The sequence below is a fragment of the Anopheles cruzii genome, chromosome 3 (assembly GCF_943734635.1).
Source record: "Anopheles cruzii chromosome 3, idAnoCruzAS_RS32_06, whole genome shotgun sequence".
Classification (NCBI taxonomy): domain Eukaryota; kingdom Metazoa; phylum Arthropoda; class Insecta; order Diptera; family Culicidae; genus Anopheles; species Anopheles cruzii.
In genome coordinates, this window is record NC_069145.1 from 37,647,479 (window position 1) to 37,668,750 (window position 21,272).

Below are 21,272 nucleotides of genomic sequence, written 5' to 3' on the forward strand. Positions count from 1 at the left end.
ACACCGCGTGTCAAATAACGTCTATTGTTAGAAGCTTGAAGTGATGGGGTTACAATCCAATAAACTCTTGCCCGCTCAGGCTTCCGTCCCGCAAGGAAGCAAATCAGAAGAAACTTTCGGGCTGCTTCTGTGCTTGCTTGCGCAAGCACTTCTTGGCCGAGTCGGTGAGCTCGCGCTCACTCCGGTTCAGGAGCTGGTGGCGCTTCACCACGCACTTGTCGTGCTTGTCCACCCGCTGGGCAAGCTGGTCGGTCAGTTTGCGCATCCGCCCGGTGAACCGTTCCTGCGTTTGGGTCGCCACCTTGGCCAGGTTCGACATCACACTGGCCGCGCACCCGATGAAACTGCGGCCCACTCCGGCATCGGTGTCCAGGCAGCCTTCAATCTTCCGGTTCGGTCCATCCATCAGCTGCTGTGCCTCGTTGACCGACTGCCGCTGCTTGGCCAGCTCCTCGGCCAGCTGGTCGTTGCACTGGTCCACATTCGTGCGCATCTGCCCCTCGTACCGCTCAACGTCCTGCTGCAGCTGCTTCATGCACTTGTTCTGGTCCGGCAGACACACATCCTTGTACTCGACGAACTCGTTCTCGAGGCGGCTCTTTATCTTCGCATTCAGGCCGTCCATTTTTGCCTTCACACTGCCCATCGCCCGGTGGCGCTGGTGCTCGAACTTTGCCACCAAACTCTTGGCATATGCCTGCAGCTTGTCCTTGATGGCCGTCAATACCTTCCGGACCTGCTGCACCACGGCCACGATGTTCGGGCTGAACCCGGGCGAAGCGCCTTCCAACATTTGCGCCACATTTGGTGGAGCGATGTCCTGCTGCTGCGGTGGTTCGCTCGGTGGCTCCAACTCTTTTTCCAGCTTTTCGTTCAGCTCCACCGGCTCACTGGGCAGAACGTCTTCAACGCAGCTGTTCGGGGACGGGGTCGGCAGGCTCTCGGCGTCGCCCTTCATCGGTGCATCACTGACCGTGGCGTTTTGCTGTCCGAATTGCTACAAACGAAAATCATTCACCACTCACCAACTCCGACTGTTGCTCGTGCTGGCCTACCTCGAAAATGTCGACATGCTTGTTACTTAAAACGATCAACGGCAGTGACATCAGACCGCCCAACAGCAGCACCAGCGTGTACCGTACCCGGCAATACATTTTTACTGGATTCTGGATACGCAAAAGCAAAGCCAACGGAATCCTTCGGCGGCTCTATCAGGGCTTTTATCCCAACGGAGCCCGTGGTCAACGCTAACGCTCGACACGCAATCGACTGTTGTTCGAAGCGCATTTCCGTTGTATTTTTTCCTCGCCCAAAGAGTCAACACAATCCGGCAGCTGGGCAAATAGTTGCTCACTGTTGTTTTTACAGCCCGTGTTGACATTTCAGTCACCGACAATCCTATCACCCGCACCACGACTGCCCCCTGAACTAACCAACGCTGGCGTCCCGGACTCGGTAGCGCCCAACAAACCGATCGATCGTGCGATCGTGATCCGGAAACGGTTTCGAGTGTCACCACAAAATTAAGTCATCACGGAATCACGTGCCACTTATTGAACCGCCTGACCGGTGACCGTACGAAGGGGGTTTCGGGTTTTGGCACGCGTTTTGAATACATTTACGCCTGGCGAGAGCATATTTCATGGTCTGGATTTTCCCACTTTCCATCCGACTCGTCACGTCACTCGGCCATCAACACAGAGGGAATAAAGAGTGCTAACAAATGACAGCTGTCTGGCACAGGCAGCGGACGAAGAAAATACTATTTTTTTATGGCTGTCGTCAAAGAAAACAGCCATGATAACTGCCGGCCCGAAGCATAATGGAAACCGGCCGGTAAAGTTGGCGAAAGTTCTCTGCCGAAATCCAATTACATCGAACGGAACTGTACAATTCAATTTCCGGACGTCGTCGGAGTGAAACCCCGCAATGGGCGCAATATTTTTCATCCGCAACCCCCGGCGAGCTTCGCAACCGGTGGCGAGGACTTGGTTGGTGGCAAATAATTTATGCAGAAAATTTATGATTTATAGTCCCTGCCCTGCCCCCTAAAGTGTGGAACGGGGCCGCGACATGTTCCCGCAGCACGCTGCCAACGAAAGGTCAAAGTGCGAAATTTAGAATGTTCAATTATTGACAGCATTTGCCAGCCTTTCGGCAGATGCTGGCTTTCTGGGAAGGCAGCAAATGGCAGCAAAAAAAGGGAAAACTTCAGCGAACGAGTGCCGTGGAGAAGAAGAAGCGTGTTGATTTATCGTTCTGTTGATGCAGTGGTGGCCAGTCCGGGCAGTACCCGGAGGGAAGGTCCTGCGAAACAGCTTCATAATCTAATGCAAATGAAAAGCAAAAGTGCTCCTTCTATCACTCCTTCACGCTTACGGTTACCTGAAACGGAAATGCTTGCGCGGAATCAACACAGGGTGGTTAACACCACAGGATTTAAAATTCATACGCTTGGCGCTTACCGTGATGCTTAATTATGAGTTCCCCGTCCTTGCTCGGTTCACTTGCTTGCTGTTACAGTGGCTCCCGGAGTTTGGTTTGCTCCTTTTTAGCCGCATCCAAAGGGGATTACTTCGATCCACCGGCTCGAGAACTCGACGAAAACGGGGTAAACACATTATCCTTCCCGCTTATTTATTCCCCTTTATCACTGCTCATGAAAACGCTCGTCTTTTCCGGGAAGTGAAGAGTGTGTATGCCGTGTAATTATGCTGATATACAACGAGTGTCTTGAAAATAAATGTCCTCGCTTACGGCACGCAACGTTGCCCTTTCGTATGGCACAACTTTTCTTTCCGACATTACCCCGGGATGGATCGTTCCAGCGGTTCTGTGAAAGTGGAATAAATATCGGACAGATTTCACGTCTCCGTAATATCTGTCGCAGCCAAGACGGGCCACACCGAAATTAGTTATCACACCACGTACCAGACCCATCGTGCCGAGGTCTCGTGCGCTTGTTACGCTTTCCATACTAGAACCACACACTGACCATGCTGACGAAGTTGCTGCTCACGTGGCATGTGACAACGGGTCTCGCCGGAAGCAGTCGGACCTTTGGTTCTTGCTGGAAATGGAGGCGTTGGCCTTCCCACCGAAGAAAGTGTCCATGAAAACGGAGCAGAAACCCAAACAACCCGTGGCGAAGAATCACAAAATCCTACCAATTAGTAATGTGGCCGGACTAAAGTGTCTTTCGAGGCGGGGAAGCTGTCAGGAATCCCAATGAAGCTTCGGTTCTACCCCCCGCCGGGTGTGGCCTGACCGGAGTGAAAAGAAATCCTCGCACCGTCGCTCGCGTCTGCGTTTTATTGTAATTCATCCCCATCAATTTATTACTCCCTGGCCAGAGTGGCGACTGGTCGGGAGCATTAGTCACCGTTAGACAACGCCACGTAAACTTTGAAACCACGACGACCTGCCTAACGGTCAGCTGGGGGGAAAAGATGGACGAAAAGGGAACCGATTAATTCTTCTCGCTCGTGTGGGCTCCGACCGACGGTTACCAGGCGGAAGAAATAATAGAACCAGATTATACCGCTTTTTTCGTTCGGGATCGAGTTCACACCACAGGGCCGCTAGTTTCATTCATCGTCTCACGGCGTCAAAGATGACACACAAAAACGGGCCTCCCGTACCCGCCGTAGAAGAAAACGAAAGTAGACTGAGGTCGCCGAGGCTGGAAACTGGCAACTCGTTTCGGATCTGGGTATCCGGGTAATGCATTCTCATTACCGGCGAAAGCCCGATGGTCGATGAAACCACATAAATGATCTGCCAGCAAGACGATCCAGATGGCCAAGATTATCGGACAGCCTACAGGCGGTATAATGAAGGAAGCGGGAGAGTGTATCAGGTCACAGGCACTGCCACTGCAGTCCTTTACGATAACGATGGCCCATTTATTGACGAGCTTTTTCCCTTTCGGTCCTGCCGCTTCTGAGAGGCGTGTAGCTGAAGTATCAGTTCCGTTGGTTCGCTTTGTGTCCTGTAACCGCAAAAAAATCGATCTTTCTGACGCCAGGTTCATGACATTTAACCATATTTTCCTCCCGTTTATTTGTTAATCAGCATGTGGAACGTACTTTGTACCAATCGTAACTAAAATGCGAACGTAATAAATGAATTCTCGCATGCGATAAAATATTGATATTTGTCAATAAACGTATTTTGCTACTTGCCTCTTGCATGGCGGACTCCGATTAATGCCGGGAATGCTGCGAGGAACGCAAAAACTAATTATAATTCCGATCTCCTAACGACCGTTGCTCTCCAAATTGAATTTTGGAAATGGAATTCGGCAACAGCTGAACCATTCGCTTCACCATCGCTGGGGCACTACAACAATATCAATAACCGAGCATCCGATGGTGCGGGCGCCACACAGACTCCACCATATTAGCTTTTCCGTTTTTCCTTGCTACTCCGGCTGCTTCCCGGTTGTCCCGGGCCAGCGAGTCCTCCGAGTCCCCATTGACGTACGACCCGGGCGCCATTTAATTGAAACTGACATCCGCTCAAAGTAATAACACCCATAATACGCAATTAATGACTCTGCTCGAGAAGTGCGAACGAAACGCCCTCGGCGAAGCGTTCCGTGCGCCGCGCGACAACGATTATTGCACGAGGACGATAAAAAAAACAACGAATCGCTACTCCATCATTGTCTTGCGAAAGCCGTTTTCAGCGGCGAACGTCTGACTTCGTAACGCAAGCCTCGTACAGATTTCGACGAAACGCCAAGCAGAGTCACGCCATCTGCGACTACGGTGCCCCGACTCGGTTGCTGTTGCCGGTTCTGGGAGAAATTAGCAAGAAATTTTGCTTTTCGTCTCCGGGGAACCGCGCTTGGGACACACATATGGCTCGCATCGTGCCGCGTTCGTTCACGTGAAACAATTAACGTGTCGCTCTGGCGAGCCGATGTGACAATGTTTCTTGTGGTTCCATAAACCAAAGCGAGCGATAAGATTGTTTGCTGAATGCTTCGAAAGAAAGGAAAAACAAATCTCTCCCACCCAAAAACTCGTTTGCTCGTTGATCGACGTTTTATGGCGTAATACGCTTGCGTCTAATGAAGACAGTAAAGCATCGTTCTGTGAAAAGCTTAGACTGAGACATGTATGTTGGAATGAAACTTTGTCCCGAAATTGGAGCTTGCGGCAGCGACACAGGTGAAGCGATAACGATTATTGGCGATGGTGGCAATAAACGGTGGTTCTGGGCGACATTGTAACCTTCACGAACCGATCCGATAGGAGGATGCTTTATGGCACGACAATTGTGGGTTAATGTCAAACAACGGCCGGTCGAGGTTGGGAAAGGTGTGAGTAAATCATTGTTACTTAATTTATGAGCGCATTAAACCGTATTTTGTGTGCCCGTTGCTTCTTTTCGGTCTGGGCTTTCGTATGGAAATTCAATCCTTTTTTCCATTCGTATTACAGTGACTACGTTGTGTTTATTTACGAATCGTTGAAAGAACAACACAATTCCCAATCGAAAAACTGGGCTTCAGGCTCAGAACAGACTGGAAACGAAATAAACAAAACGTTGCAAATATGTTTCATGCTACAGAATGCAAGGTTCGAAAGGAAATCCTCACGATCCGTGCCTAACGCGCGCGCCTTGCAACGATGCAACGAACGATAGAGAACATGCTCCAACATCTGCACCGGAAGTAAAGATCTCAATGTTTTATGGAGCTACAATTTCGAGCAGCGAAAGCATCCACTCCGTGGCGCATAAAGCGAAATCTTTCCAACAACCCGAAAAAAAAAGATTTTTTCTTACACAGAAACAACGTGAACTAGCAGCGTACGAAAGTTTCAATCGCTTCCAAGTACTGCACCACTGACAGTGAATCGCTGCTTGCCTGTCGATGGCATTTTACCCGGCAACCGGAGCTTGGCCGGCATTGGCAGAGAAACTCCCAGCGTAGTTTCCACAACTGCTGCTGTCAGCATCACCTAACTGTTTCCGTCGTGAGCTGCAGTAACCGAGCCGAACATCCCTTACAGATACGGAGCGGCAAGCTTCCTCAGATTTCAGTTTGCGTACCGTTTTGCTCCTTCCCCCATCATTCCGGTGGATGCGCTGCTAAGCGGTTGTAAAGTAAGCTAAACAGAAATCAAAATCCAGTTTCAAACACCAGCACTCGAGGAATGCACCTAATGCAATGAGAGTAATTAAGTTACACATCCTCTTACCCATTTATACGGCAGCTACAAAGCGATGAGAGTTTTCTCATTAGAAGAGGAACGTTTTCCAGGCACTCTGGACGTACGATTACACGATTTACATGCCTATGGGAACGACGCTTTTCATCGTTTTCAAACTAGTTGCCTCACACAAGGTTACACAAACTGTGCCCTATCTTCGGCTGTCTCCCGGAAGGGACAGTCTCTTCAATAGTGAATCATTCCACCGGGAGCCTTCTTCGAACTTTGAAATCCGCTGTGATAAGGTCAACAGTAACAGTAGACAAACAAGAGTACTTACATATCCTTCATTATCCCTGCGCTTCCTGGTGCGGCTCTAAGTTTCCCACAGTGCGATGTGACAGTGTCGCTTAGCATCCTATCAGCATCCCAACATGGCTGTCTCTGAATTTTAGCTCAACACTTTCGAGATTTATGCTAACGAGAAAGTAAACAGTTCCTTCCATCTAATTTGCGCATATTTACATAAAGGTCACCTGGTCACACGGAATCCTAAACTTTGAATCAGGACATTTACAGTGGTACGAACGTGATATCTTCTATCCGTGTATTCCGGACCGTATGGCAAACGACTAAAGTAGACTACTTACCGAAGAGCTTGTCACAGAAGTGTTTGTTAAGATTCGTAATGAAAATTCATGTTGGAATTATCTTTTTCAGTTTCTGAATTAATTTTGACCTATAGAATAAACTATTGAATGCTTTAGTTTTTAATTCTACCTTTTTTTTGTAAGTAAACTTTAACATTAACATGTAAAACGTTTCATCCAAAATTTATTTCACCCACTGTTCTCGTTAAGCAGATCATGTAATTTGCAAGCCACACCGTATTTCGTGTCGGCGATGCTTGAGTGTGCGTTTCATCGTTACGCATTGCTTGAAAGGTCCAGCTTTTCTGAAAAGCAAACACTTGACTCACTTAGTTTGCAATTTCCTTTCATCTCCAAGCTGGATCACATAGAGATTTTCCACCGTCTGAATGTTCGCCCATTGAAATTCTTTCCCCGATGCCAGAGACTGACAAATGAAAGCAAAATGAAATCGAGCAGCTGAATAAACGTGTGGCAACATAGAAGGCAGGAAGCTTTAACTAACTATGACACTTTTACTTTTACGTTTTTATTGAATGAAAACGTCTTTCGGTGTTAAGTTTACATTGTTTGCAAAGTATAAACACACTTTGCAAACTCGAAAAAAAATACACACAAATGAAATGCAAGAGACGAATGCTAGGCTATTACAGCTCAAAGTCTCTATAATTCGAAAGAAAAAAAAAACATATAAATGAAATACGAAATACGAAAGTACATATAAACTAGCGTAATCGACGACTTTTATCAGCAAAGCAGTGTTAAACTTTTTAGGAGCAATTATAAATTCATCCATTTTCATCGCAAACAGGATTCGCTTTCCTCGAAATCCGAATCTCAAATCTTGCCAGGCCTTGCCTGGGGTGGCAAAGAAACAGGAAACCAACGGTTCTTGCTTCAAAGTCCTCCTGCTAAGAGGCACCACTGAACGCTTTCTGTTTTCAAGAGATGGTTGAACGACTCTGCTGCTCGAAGAAAATGCTTTTAAGCCAATTTAGCTCTCGATTTAGAACCCTGCAATACTGCTAAAGCAATTATTGTCGAAAATTGGGTAATCATCCTGAAACGTTTTCGTCTGGTGGAGCGCTCGATTTTGAATCATCAGCAAAAATGTGAGATCGCTACCTTTGTGGGTCCAATCTTTGCAAAAGTCAAGGTAGAGCTTCAATTTATATGGTAAGACTAGCAATAGAAACTAACTTTCGTGTTTCATTATAAGTTTCACACTTTTGTGATGAGCCATGCAGTTTTGTTAACTAGCGTCTATTTTCGTTTTAGACCCTGAACACAGTACCTGTAAATTGTTAATGGCAAAACGATGTTAATCCTCAATCATTGAGCGCAATATACTCAGTAGGCATGAATAATGGTCTTTCCGATTCGCTTTCACATTAATTGTATTTACATTCAGACACGACCCTCGTTGTTCACGGTGTTTATGGCAGCAATGGCGATCAAGAGAACTTTCGCCGCATGTTTTTATTTCCCTTCCTGCATTACTAATTCGCTTCGGTCATACAGCACATAGTATAAACACGAAAAATAATGTCAAACATGCCTTCGTGTTGGTTGAAAATTTGTAGTATAATTTAACAAAAAACGAATCGTGCGACACGGCGGTCCACATACCAACAAATGCCTCCGAAAACAACGCGAGTTCCCATAAAGCTCCATGCCATCGCAGCATTTTTCAATGTCCGTTACTTCATCGCATATGCAAATTGCGTAAAATTTACATTTTCCTGTGCATCGCGCGATAACGCCGTGTTGATATTGAGACTGGAGCACGGTTTTCTTTTATCGTTTCAGACTTAAAAACTGTCGAATACATAATATTTGCATCACATAAATATACTTTGAGCAGCTAGAAAAAGCATTGCCTTTTAATAAAAGCATTTCTTTACACAAAGGCATTCAACGATGCTATTTATAAAATATATATTGCGAGCGTATTTTAAAGTGCAACAATAATTATACGAGCATTTTCTAAATCAACCGTAGTGAGTTATTGGACGTATGAGAACAAAATCAAAGTTTATCCAATTTTAATGTCAAACACGCACCAATGAATTATTCAACGAATTTTCAAACTCGGTAATAAATTATATTCCGTATTGCATTAGGCAGGAGTAGGAACGAACCTTTGTTACAAAAGAAAAACAGAGAAAAAGGAACCGCAGTTATTTGGCGCTGAAGTCGCAAAAAATCCATTTACTGAAGTGAAGTACTTCTGGTACTCTCCTTCAAATATATGGCATTTTTTACTTCAAATACATAATTTATAAGCAAGGCATTATATCAAGTACATCGCTGCCTCTGTTCGTACAACAGAAGCGACAAACTCTAACAAAGAGCCGGACACCGCAAAAATTCAGAATCATTGCATGAGCAATGATTTTGTTTTGATCCTTGAAAATTGCTTGTCCACAATGCTTACTTTCCGAAACCTCAGCGCGCTTCAACACTCTGCGTTTCCGAAGACACCACATTCCTATTAAAAACGCTTGTGAGCTCTGCAGGATCACTTTCATCCCCGTTGAGCACCGAAACGGCTGCTGTGTGTCACTCTGGCGCAGAATGGTGGTCTCGATGGTGTGTCCCTTTTCAGATGCAATCGATAACCGTTCCCCCGGAAGACGTTCGCCCAAGAAACTCGCCCTCCGAAAGCTGAGGTTTTGGGTGACCCAAGGCATGAACCTAGCACACGAAGCCACAGGCTACTCCTATCAGCAAATGGTGGCACTCATCTATGAATAATTCATAGAAACTCAATAGATGGATTCGACCGCGGGCCCCCTTGGCCGTCTGATTATTGGGGATATTCTATTTTAACGGCTTGCCAGTAGCGCCGTCTCGACCCGTACGCTAATGAAGCATTCTGGCAGTTTTCCTAGCGAAAAGAAGGATGACAAACTTTGCGTGCAGGATTAGACCGCTTTAGCCTCTCGTTATCACCCGAAAGGCGGTCCTGGGCGACATCGTGCGAAATAAATTGATGGAGCAAAATACTCAAGTTCTGCTGTCGTCGGCCATCGCCAACACGAAGCTGGAGCATGCTTACTGGCGCCGGACTCCCGAAATGGAATGGAATCCTTTGAGAAAACGCCATGTCATGCGGAAGCTCAGCTCGTGGTGCCATTTTCTCGTTCACTAATGTTCGTCACGAAAGAAACCATCGAGTTTGCTTAATTGCACGTCGACGAACCGCCTTTACCATGCAACACTACTCCGTTTCATTAGGCAACGTTAAACCTACCCACCTATTTGTTCGGCCAACGCCACTGGCACGATCCTTCTGCGAAATGGAAAAAACTGAACCTTTAATATGTACTGAGCTACATTTGATTACAGCTTTCACTGTCCTCCTCTGGCCTGTCGCTGAACGGCGGATTGCTAGACCTATCGACATAGTCTTTAATTAATTCACATCCGACACCACCGTCGTACTCTCCCGAGCGTCCATCTAGTCATCGTCCAGCGTTGCTGCGTTTGAATTTAGATTGCATACTTTCGGTGTCAATCGGTTTCATTGTTCCCAGCTCGGGCGCCATTTCTACCACACGCGGGCGCATACATTTCATTGCACTGCTTTTATTGAACCTCAAATTTTATCAACGTACAAGAGTGCCCTTCCGAACGTTCGACTAGCACTAGACTACTTTAAATGTCGCACTCGACCGCATACTCAAGGATTGTAAGTTGTATTCACCAGTGCGCTGCACTTGCCAACGATCGGTTCCACAGCAAATAGAACCAACAATTGCATTGAGAAGTACTGCCCCAGAGATATCCTTCAAACGTCCTGCCGGGCACAATATAAAACAGGTCAACCAAAGCACAGACACTGAACTTGAAATAGGAGTAGAAACTGTAAAAACTCCTGAATACTTTAATTCAAAGTATGATATAACGGGTCTTTGGAGGATAACGGGTTGTACGATGGAGACATGCTTGGTGTACTGTACTCAATATTACGAATGCTGAGCGGTCGTGTTGTAATTGGACAGCTTTCGACAGTCGTATTGCTACCACATCATCGCCACATTGAGAGTAAATCCCACAACGTCATACATACACTCAACCAAACGGGTGGCCTTGGGCCATGCGGACGCAAAGGATTCGGAAAAAAGGGTCCACAGTCGCAATTCTCCTTTTGGGGCAACCATTTCGGCTCCGGTGCGGTGGACCGGCTGGACTGTGTTTGCTGTGTTGTGTTTGCGTCCGAAGGAACAATAAAAACGTATTCCATCTGGAGGGTAAATGGCGCAGTTCGTTCGTTCGAAGTGCCCCGCATCATCGAGCATCCCGATCCAACATCTCGATGATGGGAAGTCCCCTATATGTCCGATATGCAGGGCGCGTGCATGGCCGTCCAGCCAACACAACCGCCGGCGGTAGAAGAATCTTCCCAGAAAAGAGCTTCTACTGCGAGAGCTAATTTACCGCACTCAAGAGGGAAGAAATAAAATATCGGCTTCAAGCAGCCGATGCTAACGGTTTGTTGCCATCCGTAGCAGCTTATTTCGCAGTGCCAGACGATGCACCTAGCGACTGAATTCTTGCGAGGAACTCCTTTCCCGCTCTTTAAAGCCGGTCCTTCGCAAAATCGCTTCATCATCCGGTTCGTATAGGTGATCGGAGGTGAACGTGCGTGGCATCGAAACGATGGACATTTTCTGGCCGATAAGCGACACTTGCCCTGCGCCTCAACGCGACCCCGAGGGGCACCGGTTGGCCGGGAAGCACTTGTGACAAGGACCGCGTTGGATGCAATTTCGAGTATCATCAATTCAAGAAAGAAACCACCATTCACACTCGATTCCGAACGCCATTCGCCGTGTCCCTGCAGCCCTGGAATGGCCCTGGATCTTTCGTCGAATGATAGCGTCATCCTGCCACCGAACGGCGAGCCCGTCGTCGGCGAGGAAGACGATATGAGCCAGCAGTTTCGGCCGTGGCCCTTGCGAGCTAGACAAACATGTTCCGTCCCATTGCACCGCAACCGGCAGAAGATAAGCTTCCGGCCGCAGGCCGCGTCCTTCTGGCTCCCTTCTGTTGGTGGAGCATTTTTTCCCAGTTTTGTTTCCTGCCGCGCTCCGCACGCACGGAGTGGTCCCTCTCGCGTGGCCACATAAAAATCCGGCCCCTTTTGTTACGCAGGATTTCCGGATGCGTGCCATAAAACATCATCATCATGCAGTGCTTTTCCGGACGTTCGCGACGCTGGGTTACCTGGGCTTCCAGGAGCCGCCCGACAAGAACGCCAGAAATACGCCACGGAAGTCTCTGGTTACACACCCGTCCGTTATTGCATTACGTGCCCGGCCGAGTGAAATACAATGTACGTATCTCCACATTAGTGCTCTGTACCGAAACAAGAGAATATTAATAACCTTCGCCGCGTCGTCGTCCTGCTTGCGTGGCGGAGGCTCTTTTTTATTTTGGATATTGGAGCGAAAGAGTTCACGTTCCGAAGCGCCCATTCCGCAGGGCTCGGTCGAAAATCCGGTCTCTACGAAATCGCGGGGATCGGTTGCCAACTTTAAAAACACTGCACAACGATGGCCAAACATGTAAAGCCATCGGACCGACCATCAGAAACCGCCCATCGGTCACTGGTTAATAACATGCTTTCTTAATTATAAACCAGTTATGCCTGGCGGAGCGTATTATTTATGCCTGGGCCCGGGGGGAAAACAAGATGGACCAAAAATCGTGCCTTCCATTGATAAGGGCACGGTGCTAATGTACTAGGCTGCTCATTAAGTTCTGAGCTTTTTCAACAGAGAGTACTGCTACGAGGCTGATTTTTTTGTGTGATATTGGTACACTCTTCAGATGAACGTATGTGAAGTTTCATTTCAATCGGTCACTTACTTTTTTTTTTACAAGTCATTTAGTATCGACATGTCACAGTATTTTTCACAATGGAAAAAATCAAGTATCGTGCAGTGATTTCATTTTTATTTTTGAAAGGTTTAAAAGCAAAGGAAAATTATGAACCAATACTGAAAGTGTGTAAGGACTCTTCACCTTTACTTGGAGGGTTAAAAGGGGGTTTTCTGAGTTTAAACATGGTAGTAGTAGCCTTTAAGACGATCCATGTCAAAAACGTCAAAAAACAGACACAACACCCGAAATCGTAAAACAATACAGGATATCATTTTCGAAAATCGTTAAAACACTGATAGAAAGAAAGGACAAGACCTAGCCAACTCATTGGGCACTATAACCAATACTTTGACTGAAGTTTTGGGTTCCTGAAAGCTGTTTGCAAAATGGGTGCCGCATTTGCTACAAACGCATTGGAATGCACCTTTCTTGACAACATTTAAAGCGTTTTCGATAGGATAAAGTGGATTTTGTACATCGAATCATTACTGTGGATGAGACTTGGGTCTATCACTATGATCCTGAATCAAAACAAGAGTCTAAAGAGTGGTGTGAACCCTTTTCTTCAGTTCCGAAACGAGTTCGTCCAGAAATTGCCAAAAAAGATGTTAGGATCAGTTTTGTGGGATGCGAATGGAATTTTGCTAGCGAATTACTTGTAAATTAATAAAACAATAAATTTTGATTATTTTTGTAACATTTTAGAGCAACTGAAAGCGAAAATTCGTGAAAAAAGACCCGGTTTGCAGAAGACAGACAACCTCTTTCATCAGGGCAACGCACCCTGTCAGAAGAGCATTTCGAAAATGGCAAAAATCCATGAATTAAAGTTCGAATTGTAGGAGTATCCACCCTATTCACTAGATTTGGCCCCTAGCGACTTCCATCTGTTTTCAAACCTAAAAAAATCCTTCGCGGGAAGCGATTTTCATCAAATGATGACTTCATAGCAGCTGTAAACCATACTGTGACGTGACAAAAATACTGTCGATACTAAATGACTTGTAAAAAAAAAGTAAGTGACCGATTGAAATGAAACTTCACATACGTTCATCTGAAGAGTGTACCAATATCACACAAAAAAATCAGCCTCGTAGCAGTACTCTCTGTTGAAAAAGCTCAGAACTTAATGAGCAGCCTAGTAATTCACCGCTAAAGCTAATCGAATAGAATTTCAATGAGGCGCGGTACGCCACGGTGCGAAGGTCTGGAATTCGTCCTAGGTCGCCCTCGTTTACGCTCAAATTTATGCTTCATTAGCCCCGAGGTGGCCTTGTCGAGGAACGTCATCGTTCCACGTCGACCAGAAACCTTTTCTTGTCGCCAGAAAGCCCTGACCCTGGTTCGCCGCAAGATGCCGGAAGCGAACGCGCTGCGAACCATTCTCATCAATATGCGTCCTGAACCCCAATTGGCCCAACCAATGCCCGTGCCCATGTCACCATGTCGAGTAATGGCAGGCCAACTAGCATCCGGGCGGACGCTGGTCGGGTTCCATTCGTGCCACGCACTGCGACCCACCAACGATGCGTAAGGAGCTCCAATAACCCTATATTATCGTGGACCCATAGAGCGGGAGAGCCTGCAGTTCCGTCGGTGGGTTGCGGTTCGCTCAACTCGGGTTGACTTTTCGGCCACGTCAAACCACGAATCCGAACCACGCTTCGCTGTCTCGGTGGCACTTTTAATTCGGTGAATTTTAATAAATTTCATCCCTGCGCCGAGACGCAAACGACGCAAAGTTTCACGCATTTCCTGTTCCGCCAGTTTTCTCTTCATTCTAACCATAGAATAGGTCCCCGGCGTCCTTTGCATTGGCCATAAGAACACAAATGAACAGAAAAAAACGAACAACAGCGTGAAAGAAAAGTTGAAATGGTTCGTCAGATTGTGAGTGGAAAACGGAAATTCCGGAAACAAGGGCCCCACTTTTCCGGACCGTTAAATGACGTCCTGCTCTCTCTCGCTCGCTCTCTCTTCACCAAGATTCACAAGATGCGTCTTAGCAGCGGCAGCGTCTTGGTTCCGAAGTAGGGCGGCCCTGGCCCTCTTCAAGTTGTCGGGCTCCCCCGGGTGAGTTACGTTACTGCCAAATTGCTGCAGGTTTTCCGCCAAGTTCGCCGGACCGGAACAAAGCCTGCCTGAGACGACCCCTGCTGCCATTTTCACCCGGGCCTCTGTGCTCCGGAACGACGGAACGAAACTTCCACAGCGCGCGCAGTGCATTCATTTTCTAACGGTTCAAAGTGGTCCCAGGATGTTTTGTTCCGGCGGACAAAGCACCGGACGGCGGGGGAACCGCGCCCGTCAGCGCGAGATGCGTACGCGAAAGGCGCCCACGTGCTTCCGGTGTTCATCGATGGAATGTGATAAAGCGCAAAAAGCACGCGGATTTGTTTGTGCTCGCTCGAGGACGAGGCACTCTGCTGCGTCCCGGGACCGAATTGCTCCTGCTCCGGTTTCCCGACCACTGAAGAACGATGCCGTCGCATCGTTTCACCCACTGCGTAGACCTCGAGAGGTGAAGAGCTTTTTTGCTTCTTCCTCTTCAAATCAATAGAACGATTGTATCTGCTCGCAAGGATTCTGTGGCCGGCCAGCATGAAAGGGGGGGTGCAGATTGAATCTTAAAATGTGCCCTCGCAGAACGAACGTACGAACCCTTTCATGCTGGGCCGGGCCGGGAAATGCTTTTGTTACAAATAACGGCAGCACAAAGCGAGGACACGGCGAGGATGCCACAATCAAGTGAATCTTTCCCGGACGACCCTTTTGCTGCCGATAATCGAATTTTCACCAAAGCAAACCACCCAATCGGATTCGCTGCGGAGCACCCGTGCCTCCGAAGGGACGACGAAAGGATAACGCGAACTAACAAATGAAATAACTTCGAAATATTATCAGACAGGCAGCTCGTCTGCCCCGTCGTGTCAACAGCTTTCGGATCGGCGAGAACCAGGATTCGTTATTAAGCTATAAATTGTATGCGCTCCCCACGGCGGAATGGCAGAATGTTTCAATATTTCTTGGGCTGTCCTATTTGCATTTGTTAGCTCTGTTACTCACTCCATTGTTGCGGAATTCCGGACCGAGCGTCGGCACGAGTGTGTCGAGCTGATTTGATCTCTACAATCCCTACAAGCTCCTGGGGGGATTAGTCTTCGGGTGGTTGGCTGTAGCTGTTTCATCAACTATAACTCAATTGTACACTCTCAACTGTGTCCTGCTTGCAAACGAATTATTCGGAGTGAAGTGAATCGGAGCGAGTTATTCGGAGTCAGCAATGTAGGAGTCTTAATGGTCAAGTCTTTGAATGGTCGGATAATATAAAATTCGTGACGGAATTTATTTATTACTATAGCACGGGCAACTGGCAACGTAGCATGATTGACCACTTGCAGGATTAACCCAGATCGAACAGCATAACTAATCACAACAGGTGAAACGAACTCAGAAGTCAGTGTGTGGCACTATGAAGACATGAAAGCAAAAACATCACAACACTGTTTAAGTGACGTATTAAAGTCAAGAAATGACGAAAAATTATTATACCTACGCCGAAGAACTGATAACGGATCATAATATCCGGTGAGAGAAGACCACGCAACAATCCGGGCTAGTTCCGGGTCGAGGTTCCAGGTAAATCAAGAAAGTAGCGACGAGTCGATAAGTGAAGTGAAGTACTCAAATACCGAAAGCGGCTTGAGCCAACCGCTTACGATGCTCCAGTGATCGAAGCCAAAGTAGATGACGTCCTAGACCATCCAAATCTAAGAACAGTAATCCTAGTAAACTTACATTGTAAGCCCTCAATGCAATAAATCTAACATTGATCCTACCACATAACTCAAGCATTCGCAAGGATGGAAAGATCAGATAGTTTGCACATAGGGATGATGCGAAAATGCAGCAAATAATGCACAATACGCTAGGGAAACCACCGCAGGGATCACCGGCCGAGTGGAGTATCCGGTGTAACCACATTGGGGGCTTACTTGGAACCTGCCATGTAAAAGCCTCGTTTTAAATAGCACTACGCTCACTCGCTGGCTATCGCTAATTGCGTCGCCCCACTTGCCGGCAACCGCAACCGCACCGCGCACCGACTCCTTAGCGCCGATTATCAGTTGACACACAAATTACCGGCGGTGACTGCGGCGACAACCGAAAACTCCGAAAGTAGAAAGCAACCCCGTTCGCTCCGCATAAACGATGTCACCGGGAAAAGTGGGGCCACCCGAACCAAAAAAACCAAAATGCACGCACGATGAAGAAATTGCCGGCTGCTGAAGATTGTGCGAAAAGTGGCCGACTTACCCTTTCCGGTTTGCTGTTTTTTTTTTTGTCAACTCCTCGCCTCGTCGGCCCCTATGCTATCGCTGCTGACACCACCGTCACTGAGAGGCGCTGCGCTGATCGTTTCGGCAATTGATTGTTTAATTCCGTAGCCGTTTATGATACGTCGAGTCGGTTCCGGCTTTCCTCCACTGGCACCTGGGCCGGTTTTAATCCATTGTTTTCCCCACTCGCCGTCGCCTTCTCACTTTGGCTTCCTTTCCGTTTTCTTTTCTTCGCACTACCAATTCACAACTTTCCTATCACAGCGCGGCTACACTGAGGATGACACGGACACACGTGAGCACACACACGCATTCAAACTTGGCGAGCACAGCACGGAGGCGCAGGAAAGGCCCCTGGCCATCTGGCCTCTGAGTACAAACCGAATGGAAATACAGTCGCGACATCCCAAAACATGAGCCGCATACGGACCACGGCTGCTTCCTCGGGGGGTGGCGGGGGAAGCGAAGAAAAAAGAGAAACCCGCCCCCGGCCGACCAGACGGGACCCATCCAGAGCTCACTTTTAAATCATAATCAATTCATCGATTTTCGGGTTTCCGATGTTTCGGGTCTTCGTTCCGCGTTCGTTTACGCTTCATCTCGATGACGTTCTTATGTTTCGGTGTGGGGTTGCCGATGCCGCCGAACCCGCCGGTCCCTTTCCGGGTTTGCCTAAACCGCCCAAACGTCTGGGTCCGGGGATTGGGTTTGTTCGAGTTTCGAACAAGACAATCCCGATTTCCATCGCGCCGCCTTTTTTTTTCGAGGGTTGTGTCTGTTCTGTTTCCGACGGGTAGACACTCGGCACCTCGGTGCTGTTGACGTTCGAGAGAGCCGCCGCCATAACGAACAAGGCACACCCGATATGATATCGAGACGTGAGATGAGGTGAACCGATAATGATGGGACGATGAGCGAACGTTGGTTCGCGCCGGTTCCGCGAGGTTCCGCGCACATGAAGCGGGTCTAACGAGACCGAAGCTTGCCGGTTCCCTGTTTCGGTGAAACCGAGGAACGTTCGCTTTCCTTGCGGCCAGCACCCCAGCGAGTCTGGGGCCGCGTTATAATGATGATTGCTTCGCTGATTAAGAAAAACCATCAGCATCGCGGAGGGATTTCTCGCGCCGCCGCTGCTGAGCGAAGGCGAAATTTAAAGTGCGGATAATATTGATGCCCGAACACGGCGGTGATGGCGGTGATGGGGAGCCGCTCCGGTTCGTTATGAAGCCGACGGAAAATCGCATCAAATCAGGCGTAAAAGAAAGTGAAAGACAGCTAATGGAGTGGCGCAGCTAATAAGGTTTTCGTCGCCCGTCGAAGCACGATTGACGCGAACATCAGGAGCCTCGGAATTAGCCTCGGAGCAATCTTGGACCCGGCCACGCGAGATTGGTGCATTGTTGCAAACCCCCAGGAAGCGTAGTGACACCAAAACAAACGTCGAATTCAGTGCCGACGATTCGACGTGTCAAATGTCAAGTGGACTGACGTCACACATCGAACATATGACAGCCAGCCCACACGGCACGCCGATCATGTTCACCAAAGGTCACCGGCAAACCCTAGAAACCACGAATCGACCACCGGGCTTCAGTCCAGCCGGCGCCGTACGCCTGTACCTCCGTGACTTCTCATGCAAAATGCCCAACAGCCCAACGTCCAACGTCAACGCAGGGCCGAACTTTCACGAAACAATCAATTCGACCACTACAGCAAGGGGCTACGGTGGCGGTACCCGGACACACGGTCGATGCGGTGCTAAAACTGCAATCAAAGTGCACCGGGACCACCGGACTTTCACTGGGCAGCATCAGGAGCCTCGGCCGAGGGATTCATTAGGTCTACAAACGAATCGGTGTAAACAAGAAGGTTCCTCCGCAAAATCGTTTATCCGGAGAGTGAGCTCAGTGAGTGGTGCGAGGTGGTGCGTTACTTTTTGGACACCTCCCCACCCACCCCCCCCGAGCCCGAGGACACTTTGGCCGCCTAGAACCACGTGTTGGGATAGATTTTTCTTTTTTCGTAACGGCCTACGGCCTTCGACGTCTGCCTCGGACAGTCTCCAGTCCGGATTCGCTGGGCGGGGATTTCGATACAGGCGCACCAAAAAACGGCCACGCACGGGTCGAAGGAGGCACGCGGGCCAATGTTTGGCGTGACGCGCCGTCGCCGCGTCGTTTGATTTCTGCGGCGCGGGCCTTTCGCAACTTTCTCTCTTGTTGGAAACCTGTTTTCTGCCGTCTCTCTGCCACTCACGTTCGCCCCGTTCGCCCCGTTCGCTCCCTCGTTCGCCCCAGTCCCGTCAGCCCGCCGCCGGCAAACACGGCCCGCTACATGCGTGGCGAAAGCGAAACGAACGAAACGAGCCGAAATCACCAAACTACCTATGCACCTATGTGCAATCCCCTGCACGCCGCACTCAGCCCCCGGGGGATCGCGTTTTATGCGCGGCACACAACGTCGGCTGGTATCCACTCGGAGGCGGCCACGGCACTTTCCCCACAGCACCGTACGCCTTACGTCGTTTTCACTATCTCTCTTACTGCGGCCTGTGTCTGTCTGTCGTTTTCGAACTGGAGGTGACGCAAATCAAGCGTAACTCACGCACTTAACACTCGACTCGATACGATAGCTCCAATCGTCCGACGTCCGACGCGATTCACGATTCCGAAGAAACTGATCAGCTCGCGCTCGCTGACGGAGCTTTCGGGCGGCAGCGACGAAGCTTTCGCGGTTCGTGTTCGGCCGCCGTTCGGGGTGGCGGCCTTCGGGTTGCGCCAACGGCAATCACGGACTTTCCCACGGCGAATCAAAACAAAACCGAGTTCCGGCCCGAACGGTGTAGCCCGATGCACCGGGAGCTTTGGCCGCCACATGGCGCTGGCGACAGTTTGCGGATGCTGGATGCGTGGAAAACCATTTCCACATTTCCTTCACCCGAAGCCCGGTGGGTTGCGTCTTTGCGTCGTCGTTGTCGTCAATTTCGATGCGAGCCGCTTTTCGTTTTCCCTTTCGTTCCAACAGTCCACGGTTTCCAGGGTTTCCTATTTCCCGACCTTCAAACCGCCACCGCACCACACACGCACCACTCGGCTTTGTTTGAAATCAAATAAATGAGAAGCAATTTTTTATATGGGCCACCTGACCAAGAAAGCATCGTCCAAATTTCGCCCGAAAATTCGTCCAACAGTACCACCGGACACTACGGGCTTTCAATGGGAAAACGGTGAACGATGGTCATCTGCAGCTTCCCCGCTCCTCGGGGAGCGAGATACATTATGGCCGGCTCGCTCAAGAGCAAATCGGCCGTGACTTTGCATACCTTGGCCGGCGGTTTAACGTCGATCAAGGTCGGTCGGTGAAAGTAACGAATGGAAGAAAATTGCCGATCCCTTCGAGATGACCTTTGGGCCTCGGGAAAGGCAGCGCTATGCACGTAGGTAGTACAGTCGGCAAGGACGTCGATTCGTATCGATGAATTTCATTTATTTGCTAACCCGGCTCGGGCCGCAGGACGATGCGATTTCTTATTACGCGATACAATCAACTGTACGAATCGTGTCAAATAGTTGTAACCGATGAAAGTTGTCCCGAAAATCAGTTCAAATCTATACACATGGCAGTTTTAAGATAATTTGTTACGAAAAAGGTTTCCAAGACTTTGTAAAACCCACTCGGAAATGGCTTAAAGGTACTTTCAATTTACTTATGCGAAAAATGGGTTAAAATAAAAGCTGGCACCTCGCGGACACGAAAGTTAGCAAAAATATTGTACGAAATAATGGAATTATTTGGCAATCTTACGAGAACGAGCGCAAAATCTGTGTCACGCAAAATCTGCGTCACGTCATCCGGACAGCTTTTATTCAATTACAGGATTTCGCAAACTTTGTCTCGTAGGCTGCAGTGGAAACCTTGGCGAGCTCTTCTTATTTCTAGGACGAGAGGAGAGGTGCCAAATTTTAGGCTGTACAGTATTGTCCCGAAACTTTGCTGTCCTTGTCGCCGCTGAAAGCCGAACGAACGCTTTACAGATCCTACCACCGATGCTGCGGCATTGGCCGCAAACGCCCATCTCAACCAACGGGCGCTGGGTGTTAGAAAGCGAAGAAAGGATGCTAGAAAGCGAAAATAGGAGTTAATCAGAAGCTATTGCAGTTGGCTCCTTGAAAGCAAGTTTCTCTTTCGGTTATTTTGAGGCGGATGCTCAGCGACAGTTTGTCGAT

General features: G+C 48.5%; 1 protein-coding gene across 1 annotated transcript; it reads right to left on the minus strand.

Moving 5' to 3' along the window:
• LOC128272756 (uncharacterized) lies at positions 1-1,220 on the minus strand. Its single transcript, XM_053010625.1, has 2 exons — positions 1,056-1,220; positions 1-997 (listed from the first exon to the last, which is right to left on the minus strand). Exons 1-2 carry the CDS (start codon positions 1,152-1,154, stop codon positions 104-106), a joined length of 993 nt encoding a protein of 330 aa, XP_052866585.1. The 5' UTR covers positions 1,155-1,220; the 3' UTR covers positions 1-103.
• Positions 1,221-21,272: the final 20,052 nt, after the last annotated feature.